Here is a 22,991-nt window from a genome sequence, read left to right on the forward strand (position 1 = left end):
GGAGGAACATATGAGTCAAGTGTAGTATGCAGATGAAAAATGAAATAAAAATTCTGTAAAGATAAAGATAGGTAAATTCCAAACATTCTCCTTGAACTGTCTTTCCACCCATCCTAGGAACATAACACTTCCACAAAACTTTATGATACTTAACTCCTTAACTCTGATTATCTTAACTTCCTTTAGCTGTTATTATCTTCTTACTTTCACACCATGACTTCAAATATTTGCTTCTACTTCTTTAATAATAATCACTCTGCTATATCCCTCCTAACCTCTCATTTTTAACTTTCACTCTAATCTTAATTACACAAAACCAAATGTATGAGATGTAAAATACCTTTTACTGTTGTAATTGTAAACTCCTATCTGTAAGATACTTTGATACAGATCTACGATGAATATTTTATCTGTGCTAATAGAATCAAACTGAACTGAATATTTCAGTATTTGTCAGACATTAGTTCTTGTATTGAATGTTTGTGTTATTGAAGCCTTTCTCCCCGGGTCTCCACTGAAAATGGGTTCCTGACCCAGTCGAACTTTCCCGCTCAACAAAAGTTAATAAATAAATAAATCATCTCTTACAGTCTAGTTTTGTATTAATCCAGCTCCTGATATTTCTATGAATATCCTTATTTTTCTCTGGAAATTTGAAGCCTAGATATTTTAACTTGGTATCTGTTTTAATGTAGTACTAAGCCAGTGAATTATTAATAAAAGATTCAAGTGACAGATAAATGACAAGTTTAGCCTTTTAAATCCATTTTAAATCCAGAACATTTTCAGGTCTGTCATCAGAATACTGTCTGCTATTTGTTATTCTTGCTCTTTGTATTTAAAAGCCTATAGATCCAAAAGGGTAGACCATTTACTCACTGGTTTTAGGGAGTGTTAGTGGCATAATTATGTAAAATACCACTAGACTGGGCTCCTGTCCCGAAAGACAGTGATGCAGCTGTATCTTGAACTGAATGAAAATACAATCATTTTTATGTGTTTTTATTCCAGTATATGTAAAGAATAAAAATAATAGCTTGTATACATAAGTATGTAAGTGATATTCAGAATGATTTGTGATGCTGTGGTGCCATGCTTATCAGCACAGATATTTTAGCAAGATTTGATCTGATTATTCTTAGCTATGTATTATTACAGCTGCAGTAAAGGCAGCATTGGAGCAACTGAATTGGGCGTAGTATGGGTTGTCACATGACCGAAATGAGAGGCAGAACGAGATGGTATACTTGATGCTGTGCATTTTTAGATGCATAGCAAAGCCTCACATAAGACAACACCAACACAGTGAACAGGCCACAGATGGACAGAGCAACAAAGTACGAACTCAGTTCATCATATAAATGGCAAAGAATATAGGAGATAGGAAGAACTGAAGTGGGGCAAGAGCATGCAGTGGAACACACACATACACGAGTAGCATGAAGAGAGGAGTGATCTGTGTCTGGCATACAAGGCCATCTCATACTCTGCCTTGATGGAGTTTCTGTATATCCGTAAGTCAAACTCCACTCGTGCAACCCACATGCAAGGCCTTATCCTGGTCTGTGACATTAATAGAACTTGGTGGGATAGATTTGTGTCCCAAAGATTCTCCCATCTGTGGAATAGACTCCTTCTCCATATCAATCAGAGTACCTCTCTAGCCCTCTTTAAGAGGAACCTGCATGACTGGATGGAAAACAGAAAATACACCCATGGGATCCCACCTGTGTCCCTGCAGGACAGGGGAAACAGGTGTTGACTTTGAGGGAGCATGGGCAAAATTCTTGGCTAGGCTTATAAGGGCTTCTGGACCAATAGCCTAGTATCATCCTATGAACCTATGAACCTATGAGTTTTGGCGAGTTAAGAAGGGTATATTTGTTGGGGGACAGTTGTATGTTTTCCATTTTTTTATGAGGAGTAATAAAGGGGGGGGGATAGCAAGGAGCATGTGTAGGAGGAAATAGGAAATAGTGAAGGTAGCAGGAACAGACAAATAAGTGTAAAACACAGAGAGATATGAACTATGGAAGTATGGACCAAAATGAGGGCAACAGTGCAGACATGCAGACATACAGAAGGTGGACATGTGATAGGAGAGGACTGGATGCCAAACAGGGTATGAGGAGTAACACACAAAGAAAGGGAACATATGATGGGAGAGAAGGAGGGGTTTGCTGGATCTGTTTGAGCAGCCCAGAGGATAAACCACCCAGACGTCAGTCACCTCCAAGACTGCTTTCATTGTCCCACCTCCAGTAGCTCAGTAGACGGAGTTAGCCTACCATGTAGTGCTCTCAGCTGTAGAAATGAGATGATGCAGGGTCACAGTATGGGCAGCTAATCCACAGTGAGTGGAATTAGCCACCTTACCTGCCATAGGATGATCCTGGAGAGCACTCTTGTTCACTCTTGCAGTAAGAACCTGCATCCCTCTACAAACAGGCTAGCGTACCAACTGCTGATGACCCAGCAGCAGGCGTGTTATCTAGTGCAGGCCAAGTGGCTGCTGTTCCACCACATCCAATACTACAGCTGACCCTGTACAGGCAAGTGTGTGATACTTCTATATCATTTTAAATGATAGATAACCACTTACTACATTAAGGAAATGATAGATGTCCACTTATACATGTACCCTGCAACTAGGAAATTCTGTCACTTTTCCTTAGGCAGACCTCCCAATTTAAAGTAATGTCCATTGCTACTTTAAGATGTAAAACAGACAGCAGTAAGTGCAGTTTGTCCCTGCCAACAGAAGAAAAGGACAGCAAAAGACAACAGTCATAAAATGCAATGCTGAACCATATATGTAGTGATTTACTGTAAAATGGTTGCTCTCTGTCTTCTTAACTTCTTTTTCTCACTGCTGGAGTAGGTCAGGATGATGTCCACGCATCACTGTTCTTATACTAGCACTGTTTACCAGGACAGGTGATGCCAGCAGCATCACTCATTGTCCTGAAAAACTGGTTACAAGTATCAGTCTTGTTTACACAGAGCCATCATATTGTACCAGGAGGTGCTCTCTATAATCCATGTGGTGCAGGAACAGAAAGATCTTGGTTCCTTGACTGCACCAGGGAGGAACTGTCCTGAAACTATATTCTGAAATAAAAAGTGCCGTTACCATGTTGCAAAAGACCATATTATGGCAAGCAAATTAAAACTAGGTATACAGTAGATAACCATTTGCTTGCCATGCAGGCATACTGACAGAAGGCAAGACTACTGGGAATAGGACTGCAAGATGCACACAAGGGAACATGGAAGCCATGTCAGCCAATACTGAGCAATGGAGTATGGGGGGGGGGGTTATACAGCACTAGAGCTTGACAGGTGCTTGTCTTGCCCTTGGATAGTGGGTGGCTCACCTTATCAGGAAACAGTGCAGAAGGGCTGAACAGGTGACTCTTCACCCGTTGGTAGGCTCATCATTATCAAGGAAGAGAGCACAAGGGCATGACAGGTTACTCCTTTACTGTGAGGGGTCATTCTCACAAGGTATGGATCACAAGAGCAGTATGGGCTGTAGTCCTGCTCTGCAGATGGGCTACACTGTTCTGTGTATACACAGAGTGCAATACATGCTACAGTGGGAGATGAGGCCTCCTGTACATAGTTCATACCACTTGCTGTCAATGCAGTGCTGCAAGATAGTGTGCAGTAGTAACATGCCTATTGATGCTGTTGGTGTGACACAGGGTGCGAATGGTGCCATGGCATTAGCAGACAAGCATGCAGCATCCACATGTAGGGAAGGCGATAATGCTGATGCGTAGAGGAATAGTAATGCATATACACACACTGATCCCCATATGTATCCCAGAGGTGTACCTGTCTTGTCTTCAGACCAAAAGAATGACACTAGCCTGAAAAGTTCACTAAACCAGCGACAAAGGTCTTATTTGAGATCCTTTTTACAAATGACATGTATACCCTTGACAAGGAAAAAGCAGACAAGGCATTTCAGAGCCAGGTGTGGCAGACAGTGGTGCAGGGCATCAGTATTGTGGGTGGACATAATAGCACTTTAGTACTGCTGCATTGTAGGGTCACTGATAAGGTACTGCCTGCCAAGAACAAGACAGAATATATTCCTAAAGGCAGGCCCACCACAGGAGGTGAACCACCAAGAGGGAAGTATTTCACAGGGAATTACCAGTAACTGTGTCTGGGACAGATGAGAAAAGCCTCACACCTGAGGGTAGCTTTGATGTGGTAGTGTGGCTGGTGACGACTGCCCATTTATCTGTAAGGAGATGTTCAACAGTATTCATAGCATGTTCCATTACTGTTGTACATTCACCCACATGTGAAGATGGGTTATTCATAGGAATATATAGATGCATGTCTGTTCACCAGGCATGTAGAGGTTGCAACAACTGCATCCTGAACCTCAGGAATTATATATGTCCATATGCTGTGCCAGTGTGTGTGGCATGCTTGTTAGAGTGGCATGTATGTTCCAGCTTTGATCTTGGTATATTTATGCTAACAGAACGTTGCAGTGGTGGGGAGCCCAGCACAACAGATCAGCACATGCCTAATGTGGGTCAGTTGTGGCTGATGATGGTAGCACTATGTGTATGATACAGTATGACACAATGGCACTATCAGCAGTGCTAACGTTGGTGGGTATGATCACACTCCCCGCATATGACATGATAGTGGAGGAGAAGCGTGAGTCTCTGGCATCATCTCTGTTTAGCATCAGCTGTCCTGTCCCTGTTAGCTCCACTCAAGCTACACAGTAATCACCACCAAAGATAGCATCTGCCTCCCAGGTTTGCATATGTACCATAGGCAAATGTCTTGTAAGTGGCTTTTACCAGTGGCTCTCACCAGCATGGCTCTAGGTCATTCCTTGACTTGGGTTCCTGTCTTGGCTTCAGTCAGCCGATGTGCAGGTTCGAGGACAGAGTCAGAAGAAACACTGCTCAAATCAGGGTTCAGCTGGTGAGTTTGCAGCATGACCTGCTTGATGACTTGCAATGGCTGCATGACCTGTAGCACAATGGAGAGCAACAAGACATATAGTAACTTAGCATAAGCATGCTTGCTCTGGGCAGTAGTAGCCAACTTGTCATCTTTTGGTGCAACCATGGGGCAAGTGGCAAGTGCAGTTTTTGTGTCTCTAAAGGCAGTTCTGGCTGTGGCCATGGAAAGATCTGAGTGTTTACTGGTTGATCACAAGCCAGACTTATGCCGATGTCACACACCATTCTGGAGACTGCATTGCTGTCACCCCTAGCCATGGCTGTCTCCCCCCAGGAATGGGCATTCAGCTCATCCAGTTCCACCTTAGGAACACTCCACCAGGCAACTTCTGTGGTTCTTGCAGTTCTTTGCCATATCTCCTGCCCTACTGAGTGCATTGCTTAGCAGTAGCCATAAGTAGGGCTCATAGACACCATCCGTGTAATTCCTCACTACCTGGAGATCCACAGTGAGTGTCTCTCATACATACCCTTTAAATGCTATACCATCTTTCAGAGAGGACATCTTCAGTCCTAATACTGAAGGGGCATACAGTACACTCAGCAAATGTTCAAAACTTGGAAGCTCCAGTCTAACCTTGAAAGATATAAACTTTGACTTCCCCAACCTCCTATCTGTCTGTGTGGTCACCGCATTCACATCCTGTCATCCTTACACTTATGGTAGTGTAATGTTTCTGACCAGTCACTGTGCTCTACATCACCTCTGCACATGATGATGACTGCACTGTGCCCACACCTCTGGTTTGTGTGAGTAAGGTCATGGCTAATGCACAGGGTGGCCAGTCCTTGCATTGCAAAGTATAGTCTGGTTGTGTTAGTGCTTGCAGAAGTTTTATCTTTTGTTGTCATTGTCATGGCTTATAGTTGTGGATCAGTGTTTGGTACATTTGTGTAATGTGGGGTTCTGCTGCATAGCCACTTGGAAGGGGGATGGACCTTTATGCCTTCCCTCTACTTCCCCTTCCCAAGATCTTATTAAAGATACAGAAATAATGTCCACAGATCTTAGTGGTGACTGCCTTTGGGCTAAGTCAACATTAGTTCCCCATTCTTTTCCATTTAGCCAAAGGCCATCACCAGAAATATCCTTTCATTGTGGGGTTTGCTCACACATAAGGAGGTTTTGCTTCTACATCCAACTGTATCATCCCTCAACCTTGCAATACAGATGATAGGATACTAATTCCTTTTAGACACTATTTCACTGAGGACAAGTTGAATGTTCTCCAGTAGACAAGGAAACCATCCACCAGGAACTATTACATAGAAAAATGGAAAAAAATTCTGTAAGTTGTCTGCCTAAAAGGTAGGACCCAGTTCAAGTTAACACCTCACTGGTTGTCTCCTATGTGTGCAAACTGTTGAAATGTGATCTAATATATTCAAAGGTTAAGGCACACATTTCAGCTCTATCTGCTTAACTACCTCTGGATCCTCCTCTTCTGGCTAGACTAGAGGTCAAACAGATGCTCTTCGTGTTTCACTGTTGCATTCATTATATTTGGGTAATCCTGCTTGCAGGTTGCCCTCAGTCGGCCTGAATTCCAAAGTCTTGGGTCCTGCGTCGGGCTGTTATTGCCCCTTCCCTGACATCAGGTCGTCAGGGGTATAAAAGAAGCAGCCGATGCCATTTTCTTTAGTCTTTCTTGCCGCACGGTGCCCGAAGCAGAAGCAGTTCGCAAGTGCCAGTCGGCTGACTCCTGAGATTTTCGAGTTCGAATTTCAGATCCGAAGTCTTCTGTAAAGCTAAGTACCCTGTTGGGGAAACTTTTTTCTTGCTTCAGAACCAGTGTCAGAAATAGTTAATAATTGTATTTCTTGTGGGAAGCAAATACCTCATAAGGACTTTCATTCTTACGGTATTCCTTGTCTAGGCCCTGATCATAACTTTCTGGGTTGTCGGTTTTGTGCTAGATTTAACCAGTGGACTATTAAGCGTCAGTATGATTTTGCTTTAAACTACTTTGGACACAGGTTTAATTATCCAGAAATGTCGTCAGAAAGCCATCCGACTACCGGAGTTCACAAAAAACACAAAGAAAAAGAAAAAGAAAGACAGCCTGGCCCAAAACCGATGACGAAGCTTCTCCTAAGCCAGTCGCTGGTTCACTGGTTCTCAGTGAGGCACTTCTGCAGCCCCTAATGACCGCTACTTTAGAGTCACAGGCCGCTACCGACTCCCACTTAGAGTTGGCCATGCCGCTGAAAACGCAAGGTATTGGAGCCGCGGACACTAACCCTTCAGATGGGTCCGGAGCCGCTGAGCAGGCACTGGCTTCTGAGGGTGTATTTAGACCCAAACATCTATACATTAAACCTACTTCAAAGGCAAAGAAGCAAACTCAAGAGCCACGTGGACATGCCTCCATGCTCAAAATACAGATGCTCAAAATGGCCGAAGACTTGATTACCGTGATCAGGGGTTCCCATCCCGCTCATGATAAGAGGCCTAGGCAAGAGACTGACTATGAATCTTCAGATTAGGTTTCCATTTCTTTTGATTCCTCTTCTGATCAGGAATATTCTTTTCCCCCCTATGAGGATTCTGATGCTGAAGAATCCATACCTTCAGCTCATCCTCCTGAGGACTATTCTTTTGGGGAAACCTTACATACCATGAGGGAGCATTTCCACTGGGAGAGCCAAGATTTTTAAGAGTCTAAAAAGAGGCTCAGGGATTTCCTGTTACTACCTCAGCACAAGCCACTAGCCATCCCTCCTGTGTTAGACATTGTAGATTATGTGTTTTTGGAGTCTAGCCTTACCCCTGACTCCTTACCTCCAGCTCCTGTTAAGCCTGACAGATATTACAGGGTTCCTGACTCACATAAATTCCTTTTTAAAAACCCTGCTGCAGACCCAGAAACTATTTCTCAGGGTCCCAAGGGTGTTAAGGCTTCCACTGCAAAAAACCCTACCCCTTCTGATAGGGATTCTAGGGCACTGGATAGATGGGGAAAAAAGTTTGCACATTTGCTACCTTGGCTGTAAGGGCCTTAAACTGTCAGTTTCATATGCTCAAATATCAGCAACATGTCATGGCATTGCTTAAACAGAAAATGTTGTTAAACTCTGAATGTGCAGAAAACAAGGAAATGCAGGATATATTGCATGCAGCTGAACACATTGGAAAGCATACTTTGCAATGTGGTTTTGATTCTTTAGAGGCCTCCTGCAGGCCCACGGTTACAGGTTCTGTAATTAGAAGGCATGCTTGATTAAAGGAACAAAATCTGCCTGATCATGTTAAAGTTAAATTATTAGATGCACCTTTACAGCATGATACTTTGTTTGGTGTTAAGGCAGAAGAGGTGTTAAAGAAAATGGAGGATAAGCGTAAGTCTATGCAAATGGTCAAAGATTTCCACAGCCACCTAGGCTTAGTAGACACTGGCCAACAAAGAATTGGTCTTTCCTGTGTCAGACAGACCACAAAGGGGCAGACCTAGATGCCCTAGAGGCAGTTCCCAGCCGCAAGGTTCATATAGGTCAAAGCAATGGGGTGCTTCAACCTCCAAAAGTGGAGAAGACAAATCATAACCTTACAGGAAACAGTCCCAATGACTTCCCCCTGCCTGCACCAAGCACTTATTTCCTGGCAGCACCCTTAGGGGAAAAATTAGCACTTTTTTTCACAAAATTGGCACATTATAACCCAGGACAAGTGGGTTCTAAATATCGTGTCACAAGGCTACAAGTTTCATTACCAAACCCTGCCAAAGGCAAACGGCTGGCCAGATCTGCCAAAAAATAATGGGCAGAGGCACAAAAACAAGTCTCATCCCTCATGGACATGAGGGCCATTCAACAAGTGCCAGAGCAAGAGCGGGAACAAGGATTTTACTCAAGACTGTTCTTGGCACCCAGAAAGGACAAGGCCTGGAGGCCAATACTGAACCTATCGATTCTGAACACATTCCTGGATATACCAAAATTCAAAATGTTGACTTTGCAGCAGCTTCTGCCCATGCTGGGCAAGAACACTTGGCTTGTAACTTTAGACCTAAAAGAGGCATACCTGCATGTCCCGATCAGACAAATATGCAGAAGATACCTCAGATTCAAGGCTGGCTCAATGCATTACCAATTCTCTGCAACTGCCCTTTGGCTTATCCACTGTGCCCAGGGTCTTTACAAAGTGCCTGGCACCAGTAATTGCATTCTGCAGATAAAGAGGAATACAAATATATCCTTACTTGGATGACTGTCTAATTCAAGCAGAGACAAAGGACATCCTTCTACAGCATCTGGCGTTCATGAAAAAACTTCTAACATGCCTAGGATACACAGTCAACGAAAAGAAATCAAAACTAGTACCCTCTCAAGAGATAATATTCCTGGGTGCAAGCTTAAATACAACTGCCCAGATGGCTTATCTCACGCCAGACAAACAAAGGCAACTAATTACCTATTTCAAAATGTTAGCAACAAAAGCCCAGTTATCTGCAAGAAAAATTCTGCAGGCTTTGGGCTTCATGGCATCCTGCATCCTACTAATTCCATATGCAAGACTGCATATGAGGAAACTTCAATGGTACCTAAAAACTGTTTGGACTCAACATTGCCACAGCCTGGAAACTATAATTACTCTCATTCCCTGCCTGTAACAGGAGTTTTGATGGTGGGAAAAGGCTTGTCACCAAAACAAGGGACAGCCATTCACGTGACCCCCAGCCAGGCAGACACTAACAACGGATGCATCAGATTATGCCTGGGGGGCCCACATGGCAGGAAGATGCAGTCAGGGAATATGGACCTCAAACCAAATGCATTTACATATCAATCAAAAAGAGATGCTAGCTGTTCAAAATGCCCTGACAGCCTTCAAGGACCTACTTCATCCAGGACAACTACTGATGAAGACAGACAACACCACGGTCATGTGGCATATAAACAAGCAGGGGGACCCACATTCTTACCCCCTTTGCAGACTAGCCATGACTTTGTGGGACACAGCATTGACTTACCAAGTACATTTGCAGGCACAATTCCTGCCAGGAAGGAAAAATACTCTGGCAGACGGACTAAGCAGAAACCTAATGGATCCCCACGAGTGGCAGCTGGATCCACAAGTCTTCAGCATGATAACAGGGAAATGGGGATGCCCAGACATAGATCTATTGGCCTCCCCTCACAACTACCAACTAAAGAGATTCTGCACAAGGATTTATCACAGACAAGCATGGAAAGTGGATGGCCTATCCTTCAGCTGGAAAAAACTATCAGTATATGCCTTTCCCCCTCTGCCTCTCCTCCCCAAGGTACTCCTAAAGGTCAGACAGGAGAAGCCAAAGATGATACTGATTGCACCAGACTGGCCCTGCCAGCACTGGTACCCAATATTAAGGAGCTTGTCTCAATGCCCAGCTTGGACCTTACCTCAAGTACCGCATCTACTGTCCCAGCAAAACAATCAGATCCTGCACAGCCAGCTCAGGACTTTAAACCTGGCAGCATGGCGGATAATGTGGTCATACAAAACACACCTCTCAGCAAAGCTGTGATGGATGTCATTTTGGAAGCCAGAAGGCCTAGTACTAGAAAATGTTATGCTGGAAAATGGAAGAGATTCTGTGCTTGGAACCAGGCACAAGGAACAGATACAGCTGCGCCAAACATTCCTCAGATTTTACAATACTTAACTGAGATGCTGGACAAAGGCCTGTCTTTCTCATCTATTAAAATTCATGCTTCTGCCATTTCGGCTCATTACAATGCAGAGCCACCAATCTTTTCTCATCCCTTATTAAAACAGTACCTCAGAGGAGCCAAAAATTTAAGGCCTCCAAGGAGATCACCAGTGCCTGCATGGGACCTCAACTATGTCTTGGAAAAACTCACCCTGCCTCCTTATGAGCCAGCTGCTACTGCTGATATAAAGTTTTTATCTTGGAAAACAGCTCTGCTCCTAGCAATAACTTCTGCAAGATGAGTTTCAGAGCTACAAGCACTCATGGCTGTGGAACCTTTTATCATTTTTTATCAGGACAGGGTCTCCCTGAGGACAAACCCAACATTTATGCCTAAAGTGGTGTCCAGTGTGGCTCTTAACCAAACCATTCATCTGCCAACTTTTTATACAAATCCACAGAACAAGGGGGAAAGAATTATGCATTCTTTGGACGTACACAGACAGCTTAGATTCTACTTGGACAGAACCAAAGTTTTCAGAAAGACAGAAAGACAGAGCAATTACTAGTGGCATATGCTGCAGGATCACAAGGAAAGGCTATCTCAAAGCAGACTATTTCAAAATGGATAGGCCACTGCATTCATTTCTACTACTTATACCATGGCAAGCCAGTGCCTAAGGGCATTAGGCCACATTCCACCAGAGCTGCAGCCACTTCAGCAGCCTTTCTCAGGGGAGTACCAACCAAGGACATTTTAGAGGCAGCTACTTGGAGTTCAGTGCACACCTTTACAAAGCACTATCATCTGCCACTCTACTCTAAATCCAGGGCAGGCTTTGCCACTGCAGTTCTGCAGGGTCTCATAGCCGCTCCTAATGCTGTTTAGCTCCAGCCTCCCAACCATAGCTTTGGGAATCTACCCAAATGTAATGACTGCAACAGTGAAACACGAAGAACATAGTACAGTTGTGTACACTTACCATAAATGTAGATGTTTGAGTGTATTCACTGTTGCAGTCAAGTTTACCCACCCGCCATACCCCCTTTTTCTTCTGATGGAACCTATCTTTCCTTCTCTGATTTATACAACCTATGTGGTGTATTTGCTTGTGGATGAAGGTAAAGTTTATATTGCTGCATGTAATTTTATATATAGATATACATTTTGGCTACCCTTTTAGGGGGCACCTGACATTTGGGGCAAGAAAAACTAAAGAAAATGGCGTTGGCTGCTTCTTTTATACCCCTGATGACCTGATGTCAGGGAAGGGGTGACAGCAGCCAACGCAGGACCCAAGACTTTGGAATTCAGGCTGACTGAGGGCAACCTGCCAGCAGGATTACCCGAATGTAATGACTGCAACAGTTAATACACTAGAACATCTACATTTATGGCAAGTGTACACAACTGAACTTTCCTTAAGGGACAGCATCCACCTCTCCCTGCTTGAGACCTAAAGTTTGTGCTGTAAAAACTTGCTCTACATCCTTTTGATGGCTACTCTCAAATTCTGTACTTGGAAAACCATTATTCTGGTAGCCCTCACCTCTAACAGAAGAGTCTCAGAGTTGTAAGCCCTTATGGCTATCCCTCCTTTCTTGATTTTTCACAAGGATATGGTCTCATTAAGGGTTAATCACTCATTCATGCCCAAAGCAGTGACTGAACTGTACCTTAACCTGTTCATTAACTACCAACCATCTTTCCTAACCCAGAGAATGAGGGGGGGGGGATCTTTCAATTCCTTAATATCCATTGACAACTCAGATTTTACTTTGATAAGACAAAAGATATCCACAAGTTATACCAAACTATTTGAATCATTCCAGGATTCAAATCTAGGGAGCCCAGTTTATAAACATACTGTTGCTAACTGGACCTCAGAATTCATTGTTTTTACTACACTTAGCAGATTAAACCCTGCACCTCTCCAGCAAAGGCACATTCTGACAGAGAAGCAACCTCTTTTCAAGCCTTTTACAAGGAGATTGATTCTAGGGTCATTCTTGAGGCATCTTTATCTTCTGTACACACTTTTGCAAAAAGTTACAGAAGGGATGCCTGTTCTAGATCCAGGACTGCCTTTGCCAGGTCAGTCCTTTTGGATCCACTGGACAGTTCTGTACAGCATCCTACCAAACTTCTTTCATCTTAAGCTTTGGGAATCACCCAACAGTTTGCAATACTGCAAAAGTGATCTATGGATGGATGTAGTACAGTTGTGTAAGAACTTAGCAGTAGATGTCCTACTGATCAACTGTTGCAATATTCTTTCCTCTCTACCTTCTCCCCTTTATCTGATTCTTCTTTTTCTCCTCATGGACTGAAGGGCATCACTGTCTTTCTGCCACTCCCCTTTTAGCTGACCAGTTTGATTTGTCTTTCAGGTGTCTTCAGGCTTACCGGCTTGGAGATAGTCTGAGGATTTATACTTGTACATCCACTTATGTACCCTTACACCCATGAACTTAGTTTATGCATTGGACATATGGCTCTGTGGATGGTTTTGGCTTTTGTTTTCCAGCAGGATGTCATGGTTATTTGGCAAGATAACTCAGCAGTTTGGAATACTGCATCCATGATCAGTAGGACATCTACTGTTATGGTAAGTTCTTACACAGCTGTACTTTATCCCATGGTGTTTAGTACTTCTCCCTCGATCCCTATGTTGGTAAAGTGTCAGTAAGGCACTACAAATTACAGTTATCTTTAGCATCTAGTGGCCACCAATCCAATCTTGCAGACTCTGCTCATTAGTCTAGGGGTGTGTGGAGGTATGACAGTCACCCCATCACACACAACATATACAGAAACACACACACACACACACACACACACACACACACACACACACACACACACACACACACACACAGAAACTCATAGCCAGTCTCCCTGTTTAATTTAGTAATTCCTTTACAGTTACTATGCTGCAGCCCTATAAATTAATGTGTGTGACCTATATTTGTCTGTTTCTTCCACATGTTCAATGGACTTTGTAAATTAATGTGTACGTAGCCCACTGTCTTGTGCCGCCAATATTAACCTTTCATCTCTTGGTTTTAATTCATGTCTCCTTAACCATTCCTGTGTTTGTTCTTGATCAACATGAGATTCTTCCAGAAGTTTTCTATACTTGAAGACTTGCAGCTATATTTATGCTTTTTCATCATTTCTTGCCTTCTCATGTGGTCCTTCACCTTATATTCTTTCTTTTGTTTGTTGGCACATTCAGTTGTTGCTTAGTTTTTCTGCAGTTGTGGTTTGATTTACATTCCTGCTTGATGCCGATGTGTTTCTGGTACCTAAGCAGGGAAGTCATCTTAGACTTATTCTCCTCATGTTTCAAAACTTTCACTGCATTTGGGTCTTGTGAGGTCAGCAGATATGTGTGCAGTCCCTCAATAGCAGATCTATACATGTAATCAATTTTAAGAAGGCCCATCACGCCTTCAAAATGGGGAATATATAATTTTGGTGTGCACTGATTTTTATAAATCATTTGGTGAGCATGAAGCATCCTTTTTGTTTTCCTATTTAATCTATCCAACACCTTTTGGGGCCAAAAAGGTCACTCCAAAACTGTAAGTTTGGACAGGAAGAGCAAATTGGTTTATAGCTCGTTTTTTGTTCCTAGGTGTCAGTGCTGTTTTCAGGATTAATTCTAAAGTACTCCTTAAGTTTTATTCACATTTGTTCATGTTTGATTGTTAATCCTTCATCAATTCCCAGATATTTACACTCCTTCTTGCTCAAGTCCTTTTATATCACATTCTTGTCCCAAACTGATGTTTTCTTGGTGCCACAGTTTTCCTGCTTTAAAGGTTGCTTGTGGTAACCTTTATGAATTCTAAAGTAGTTCTTTGTCACCTGTTGAGATTTCATTATGAACCTTTCATGGAACAACAATAGAGTATTCAGCTATGAAACTCTCCTAAAGGCTTAACCTTAGAGCTTCCAGCGCAGCACACTTCTGAAACTGACACCAGTTTTTTATGGTTGAAAGCATGGTATTGTATTCATGGCATGTTACAACTAAAACAATTTATTTTTTACTGGTGAAATATGTAGGCTTTATTCCTGATCTAATATTTTCTCTATACAGGTGCATTGTAGGCCATTACTGTGTTTTGTACACTGAGCAATAGTTCAAAGCAACACTCTCAATGTAAACTGGGTATAATGCAAAATGTCAGACTGTGCTAGTGAAAACCTGTAAACATACTGATGTATTGCCTCTCTGTAAAAGACCATATGTCAGTCACCATTTGAAATTTCATTCTAAATTTTACAGAGAGTAAAAAGTGGATAATCAGCTTCAAAAATACTTAGGATTATTATTATGCACTTAGTCTCACCCAGTAAAGCCTCTGGTGCTGTTGCAGCTCCTCTGGTTATTTTACCGTATGGGCCAGTTCCTCGCATATTTGTTATTTTACCACTAGTATGTTTCAAATTAAAAAAAAAAAAACTCTGGAAAAATATAGAGGATTTTTACTTATATAGCAACACCACAGTAGAGAAGTATTAAGGGGCATTTTTATACTTTGTATACTAAGCAGAAGTTCAGTACAGTAACAAAAGTGGAAACCAGAATATAATGCAACATGTCAGACTGGGGCATTGACTGTGTGTGTACCAAAGACTCTGGTGCATGTGTAGGCTAGATCCTGGTCTCCCTTTCAGTCTCTATAATGAAACCTTAAGATAGTAACAATAGATACTTCTCTTACCATGATGGAGAAGAAGATAATGGTTAGTTGCCTATCTGGAGCTAGGATCTGCAGTGTCATGCATCCTTTCAGGTCACTCCACCACAGGTACCAATATGATTCTATCATAGTTCATGTGGGTGCAAATGACCTGAGGTGTACCTAACTGGATTATATGAAAAGATACATTATAGATCTCTCTGAATATGTGCCATAGACAGGTACTTGTTTTACAATGAACCATTTTCTACCTTCACCAAGGATGATGCCACAGTATGAACAGAAAATTAATGATTTTAATAAATGGCTTAGTTTCTAGTGTCACTCCAGGGGACTCCAATATCTATCAGCATGGGAGGACATGGTTAACAGACAACTTTGCTTTGCCAAAGATGATCTGCACCTGTCCACCCTCAGATTTAAGATACTGACTAAAATTCTTTCCATCCCCTGGCGGCCTATTTTAGGCAATGTCAAAATGACAAAACTAATGCTCAATGATTGAAGCATAAACAAACTCCACACCCTACAAGCTCTCCTCACTCTTGAGAAAGTAGACATCTGTGCTGTTACCGAAACTTGGTTTAAAGCCACAGAAAGTACTAACAGTGGTAGGCTACAGTGCCTTCTGCACATTTAGACCAACAGCAGCACATAAAGGGCTAAAAGTGGGGTCTCTCAATCTGTACTAGCACCAAATACAACTCCAGGTTGGTTAAGTAGGATGATGCCCTGGAGTTCATCCACATCCAAATCTCCATTGATAAGGTTCCCTACCATGTACTGGCCAGCTGCAGGTCACCCTTTATGACCAATAGAGCTCATATCTGTTTTGGAGCCCTATTAGAGGTGGAGGTGTGATATCCTATAGATGAATTATCGAAGAGGTGAGGTGTACCCAGAGGTGTAGTAGAGAGACTGGGACACAATACCTACATAGTCTCACACACATGTTCCAACAAATCCTGGTCCAGGTCCAGTCTGCCAACCCTCATACTCCAACCAGAAGAACATACTACTCATAGTACTCATCAACATGAAACATGAGACATCATCATCCCCATATTACATATTAGATAAAGAATTAGATTTTCAAAAAAATCTTTTCTGAAAATAAAATCAACCCCGAAAACCAAACAAAAAACAATATAAAGCAAAGAACAATATAAAGCAAACTACAAATCAAGAGACTGTAGCTCAACAAAATTCATCCCACCCACAAACCCAGCACAGCTATTTATTACTGTAGAATTATTTACCTGGCTGCTTGATGGTATGGCTGGTTGCCCACGAGTTGCCTACCTACCTAGCCTACAAGCAAACAAAAAAACAAAACAAAAAATTATCTTAAAATAATATATAATAAAAAACAGTCATGGAAAAAAAAAAAAAAAAGAACTCTCAAAAAGAGACAAGGATAACCTCTGAGGTTAAAGGCAATCAGAATGCCTTCTTCATTTATGTCAGGAATCTTAAAGTAATACTCAACAGTGTGCAGAACCCGTGGTAAATGGCACAACCTTCACTGACCAGGATGATATAGCAAATCTACTGGCTGATAAATTTAGCTCAAACTTCACCCCCTACCCACCCCACTCCACCCCTGTGAAATCCACCTGGTTGGTTTTAGAAGGTCACCATGGCTATGGATATGGGGAAAAGCGGTGCGTATATATCTACTTATCCTGGTCAAGGCATTTGATAGAATAGCCCAGTCAGGTATTGACAGACTCTCAGCACTTGGCATAAATCCCTACATAACTTGCTGGATTACGAGATGGCTCACAGATCGGACCCAAGAAGTCAGGATTGGTGAGACCATCTCCACCAATAGACCGGCCACCATCAGAGTACCCCAGGGTTCTGTGTTGGACCTGCTGTTGTTTGGCATCTTCTTCTCAGAAGTCAAAGCTAATTTCAAAGACCTCTGGCTCACTAACTTTGCAGATGACTATAAAATTGGGAGCATCATAGATTCTTCCCATGACATCAGTATTCTACAAGAGGGTCTAACACAGAAGGCCAGGGATTAAAACTTCATGCAAAGAAATGTCTTATAGTGCCCTTTGGGAAAGCATCCACCCACACTAATTAATTCATCACTAAAACACCCCTAAGAGTTGACCTGATAGTTAGGGATCTGGGAACATATATAGACAGTAATCTGGTGTTTGACCATCACATAGCCAAGTTAGTAAGAAAATCATTCAATGTCACCCAACTCATAAGCAAGGATATGACATCCAGGCTCAAAGAAGTAACAGTGCCACTCTACTCAGTCCTTATTAGACCCATCCTTGAGTACAATGCCCCTCTTTGACATGTACCTAGCCAGGCACCTGCAACAGTTGGAACACCCTCAAAGGTTCCTTACCAGGAGAATGCAGGGTATGAATACTCTGTCCTACACAGATTGCCTTAGGGTCCTATCCCTGTACTTATTGTCCTACAGGTTACTGGGAGGCAGTCTATGCCTAGCATATAAGGCGTCCTTTGATCCAGTTGTGATGGACCTCTTGCACATCTGTAAAGCAAACAACACCAGAGATACTAGATTCAAGGACCTTAACTTTGTAACATAAAGAGAACCTCCTGTAGGGACTCATATATGTCTCAAAGGATTCCTGCACTATGACATAAGTTCCCCATCTATGTGAAGCAGAGTTCATTCCTGACCCCATTCAAAAGAAACATTGATCATTGATGGGAAATTGCAAATTCACACCTGGCCTGTCCACCATGTCTCTGACGGACAGTGGTTGACAGTAAGCAAATGAATCACCAAATAACATTTCCCCCACACACACAAGCACATAACCCTTAGCTACTTCCTTACTAACATACCCCATAGGGGTCCAAGGAACTCTGGGACAAAACTGGGATGTAGGTTGCACAGATAAGCTTGTAAAGAGCCTGGTGGATGTTAACCTAGTATGAACATGTAAACCTGTTAGCTACAAAATGCAACCTAGACTTCTGTCTTACTCTCAGGAATTTCAGCAATTCAGTGTTGAATTTGAGATCACACCATATGTAAATGAATGCATGGATTTGTAGGCATGACAATTTTGAAGTAAAAAATACTTCTTCTGGTGAAATATGTAGGATTTTTTTCTGACATAATGGACATTTAGGATATATATATATATATATATATATATATATATATATATATATATATATATATTTTTCACAGTAATGTTCCCCAGGCCTTTATACAGAGGTCAAATAGACCCCAGAAGGAAAACAAGTATATTACTAGACTACGACAACAGTAGTTCCATGAAACAATGGCTTTACTAGCCATGTATAAGTGTTAATGTGTCAGTTTCCCAAAGGTAGTTTATAATAATAGTAACAAGGATTTTGTTTCAGATACATGGGTACAAAACACACTCAAAAATGTCATTCTGCCACCAAGGACTTCACTTCATATCGATTCTGATGTACATGACACAGACTATCTTTGTAAGGGATTTCTAATTGGGTACTTGGTACAAAATACACTCAAACTGTCCCAGTGAAGTGTGCCCCTACTGAGACTGTACACCAACACTGACTGTGAAGTTATTACAAAGTATAATGGCCATATTGCTGTTTGATAGATACTGACCCCCCACAAAAAAAAACACATCCGTAAACTGCCCTTTGGTTTCATGCTTCATCTGTCTTGCAAAGTGATACAAACATTTTTTATACTTCTAATGTCTCGTTGAGGAAATTCTGATATATCAATGAGAAGAAAATTAAAAATATTATAGCCATAGAAACACATTTCAGCGTACTGATGTTAGACATGTAAGCCTCCCTTAACAAACCATGTTATTTTTATTTGAGTGATCAAGTAATGACACTGTGATTTCAATTACAGCATGCCTCCTCAACCCTATCTAAAAAGACAGTCTCCTTCTGTATCCACATCTGACGTTTGATTGTGAGGAAATTAAGAGTGGCCACAGTAATTTATTTCCAGCTGTTGTTCTTGGGTATATATATTCAGGCCTTTCCCCCAAAGTAGCAATGTCAATGATTGTTTTGCCTGAATCATGTAATTGTCCTTTGCTTTCATTCACAGTCTATCCCCCAAAACAAAATAGCTGCTTTCTGTGCACTTCTCTATTGCATGATTGTGAAGAAGGTAAAAGACATATTGGAGTTAAGTAATGAATTGTCAACTTGTTGTTCATAGACACATTCACTACCCTTAGGCTAGCCAGATCACACAACCGACTTGTGTTTTCATGCATTCTTTGCCTTCCTACCCCCCAAAGATAGCCAGTTATGTGTACCATTCTGATGTTGGTTGTGGTAAAGAAGAATGAAAAATGATAACAGCAATTTCAGCTTGTAGCTGTTGTACAATAAACATTGTCCCCACCCTGTACAAGCTACAATGATCATATCATTGCGATCATCCTTATTGTCATGAAACACTGTCCAGAGGTAGCCACTTCTGTCAGTCACCTGTGATGTGTAATCACCAAACCTGGTGAAGTAACAGCCACATTAATGTATTTCACTTGCTGCAATAGAGAAACCCATGCCCATGTTGACTGCCATAAAATTAAATTACATAATGCAAAGGTATTGCAATTTTGGTAGTGTGCACTGTTACAACTGCCCACAGATGTATGTATTTTCCTGTTAAAATAAGTGAAAGAAAAATGCTAACATTAATGTATTTCAACATGTAGCTTTCAGATTATTGTGTTCCCATCCTCACAAGGCACAGCAATGATCATGTTTTTGTTTTCAGCCTAACTGGCCATTGATTTCTTCTGCAGACTATCCCAAAAACAGATATCCACCCTGAAGAACCCGTTCAATGTGTGAGGAGAAAAAGTAGTGAAACACAGCCACAGTTATTTCTTTCAAGTTGCTGTTACTTGGCATCCCTCACAGCATGTTCATTGTAGTAAAATTAAATAGTAATTAAACTATGACTTGAGTCTGCTGTGGGTAGTGTCTGGTGTTACCATTGCACACACACCTAGCTTGTTTCCTTCCAGATGTGTAAAAAACATACCTTAAAGAAAAAAAAACAGCCTAGAAGATCTGAACATCTGTAAATCCCCAACAGTCTATAGACTTGCAACTACAGATTACTGGGAAAACACTGCAGCTGGTTGCTATGATCAACTAACTATTCATGGTGCTTAGAGTGCATAATAATGGGTTGCCTACATGTGTCTTAATAGCATGTTTGTGGAGTAGAGGTGAAAAGTTATATTACTGAACATCATGACATATCACATCTGGCTTAAATTTCCTTATGATTTTAATTGGAAGACATAGGAGAGTTATTTTGGTTAGCACAGATGCTATGTTAGACAGATAATTATATTGCACTTGTGCTATGCAAGAGAGATTGTTTTAAAATAAAGGAGAGAAAGAAAATAAAACCAAGGTAACATGATACCTAAAGTAGCAGTACAAAGTTATTGAGACAAGTTATCTTGTCACCCACTGTTAAGACATTAATGTTAACGTTTATAATTCATGTTATGGTCTAAAGTACTAATAGTTTTCAGAATAAAAATACCACATGAAGACAAAATAAATAAATATTTACCTAAGCTAGAAAGGCTGTAATTGGGGTGGAGTAATGTAGAAAATGTAATACCGCTTCTCTCAGATGAAAAAAAAAATAAAAAAGTTCATTATATAGGTTCATAGGTAGATACTAGGCTATTAGCCCTAGGGCTTATATAAGCCTAGCCAAATGGTACTCTGGCTTTTGCCACCCAAGAAAATTATTTTTCTGTGCCCCTGTCAAGCAGAGCCACAGAAGCGATCCCCGGGGTGAATTTCCTTTCTCCCATCCAATCATCAAGATTTTTCTTGAAGAGTGCTAATGAAGAGGTTTGTTTGATATAGATAGGTAGTTTGTTCCAGAGTATGGGAAGTCTCTGAGACAGGAATCTATCCCTCCAGCATGTTCTGTTTATTGTGGTGACAAGGTTTAGGTCCCTAGAGCGTGTAGCTCGGAGGAATTGGGATTTCTTTATGTGGAGCATGTCCAGCAGCTCTGGGTTTGACATAGCTTTGTATGTTAGGCAGAGATCACCTCTGAGTAGGTGATGTGCGACAAGAGTAAAGCTAAGAAGATATAAATCAATGAACAACCATTGTTTGCTGCTTTTTAATTGGGACGTGGTCAGACTTTAATCCATTAATACATAAAAGTGGAATGATTTGAAATAAGAAATGTGATACTTTCTTTAAACTGCATTACAAAATTAAATTTTCTATAACTTTAAATAAAATTGATAATGGAAGCATTCATTTATATTGTGTAGTATGAATTGTTATTTTTAGATATGAATGAAGATTCACTAATGTAATTGGTCTTAATCAATTGTAATGTATCTGTTAGAGTTACCAAAACTTTAAAAAAGCTATTTCCTGACCCCTCAGAAGTTTGGTTTAAAATTAGTATAACTTATTTATTCTTGGTTAAGATGGTTACCTGCATAGTTAATACTTTACCCTAGTCTTTACCATAGTCATTCTGTTGATCTACATTTTCATTTGAATTCTAAAGCTTTTATTCTTTTAAGTGTAGATATGAGGACCCCATTTTCATATGTTGTCCATAAATATATGAATTGTGTCTTTTGTTATCACCATGGATTTTAGTTGTATTAACATTTACAGTTGAAGCTAAAAAGTAGACTATGTCATGAAGAACCTGTCTTTGTTCCTTGGCTAACCAAACATAATTTCCTTGGCTTCTTTCTTAGCCTCACACTTTGGTGATTGTGTTATAAAGCTTTCCTTTCAAACTTTAGACTCAGAAATACAAATTAAAAAAAGAAAGAAAAAACAGAAAGTAAGTATTACAGAGCAGTACCCTAACCTTTAGTGAGGAGACTTTCACTGCTCTTGCTAGGAGAGTCATTTCATATATGGTATGTGATGATGCATCTAGACCTTTTTTATTGCAGCAGGACAGAAGTAATTTCCTCCTTTGGTGTGACATAATGATAGATGCAGTTGATGGATATAGCAGTCATTTCTGTGTGTGTGTTGATTTTATGCATAATGAATATGCATGATGTGTACAATGTCAGTATGGTGTACCTACCTGACAAAGTCAGTTATGTTAATTTTAGAAAGGAAATATTATGTGATACATTGATGAGTGCAGTCAACTGTAACATTGCAGTTTTTAGGAAGGTGTGATTCACTTAATGTAACCTCTGATTATAACTTGTCTGTTTTCATTTTCCATGTTTATTTTTTAATTAATAATTTAAGAAATTTCTTAATTTTATAGGATGCAGAACATCTCTGGTCAAACGATCCCTATTTGTATTCACTTCGAGTAGCTCTAGTTCTTCATCTTCAACACAACACCAAGATTTCAGTCTACAGCGAGTTTTCCAGCTTTCTGTCATGTGAATGGAAGATGTTTTTGAAGGAGCACTATCCGTACTTTATTATGATTTCTGATCAAGGTCTCCAAAAGGAGGAGAAGGGCAGTAGACTGTTTGAAGAATACTTCAATATGTTTATCAGCCATACACTTGGATCAGGAATAAATGTTGCACTCACCTCAGGAGATATATGGGACACGCTGCGTGTTTATGGATACCATGTACAGAGTAGTTTTTATATGCGTCAGATAATCAAACGT

General features: G+C 41.0%; 1 protein-coding gene across 1 annotated transcript in view; it reads left to right on the forward strand.

Annotated features, from left to right (window-relative positions):
- LOC122794922 (probable ATP-dependent RNA helicase DDX60) overlaps window positions 1–22,991 on the forward strand; it is a 2,165,155-nt gene that overhangs the window by 301,184 nt on the left and 1,840,980 nt on the right. Inside the window, exon 4 of the mRNA XM_044063515.1 lies at window positions 22,632–22,991. Within this exon, the coding sequence (XP_043919450.1) occupies window positions 22,632–22,991 (360 nt within the window). The remainder of the gene's footprint in view (window positions 1–22,631) is intronic.

This window comes from Protopterus annectens, chromosome 2.part1 (assembly GCF_019279795.1).
Source record: "Protopterus annectens isolate FY-2018-M chromosome 2.part1, PAN1.0, whole genome shotgun sequence".
Lineage (NCBI taxonomy): Eukaryota > Metazoa > Chordata > Ceratodontiformes > Protopteridae > Protopterus > Protopterus annectens.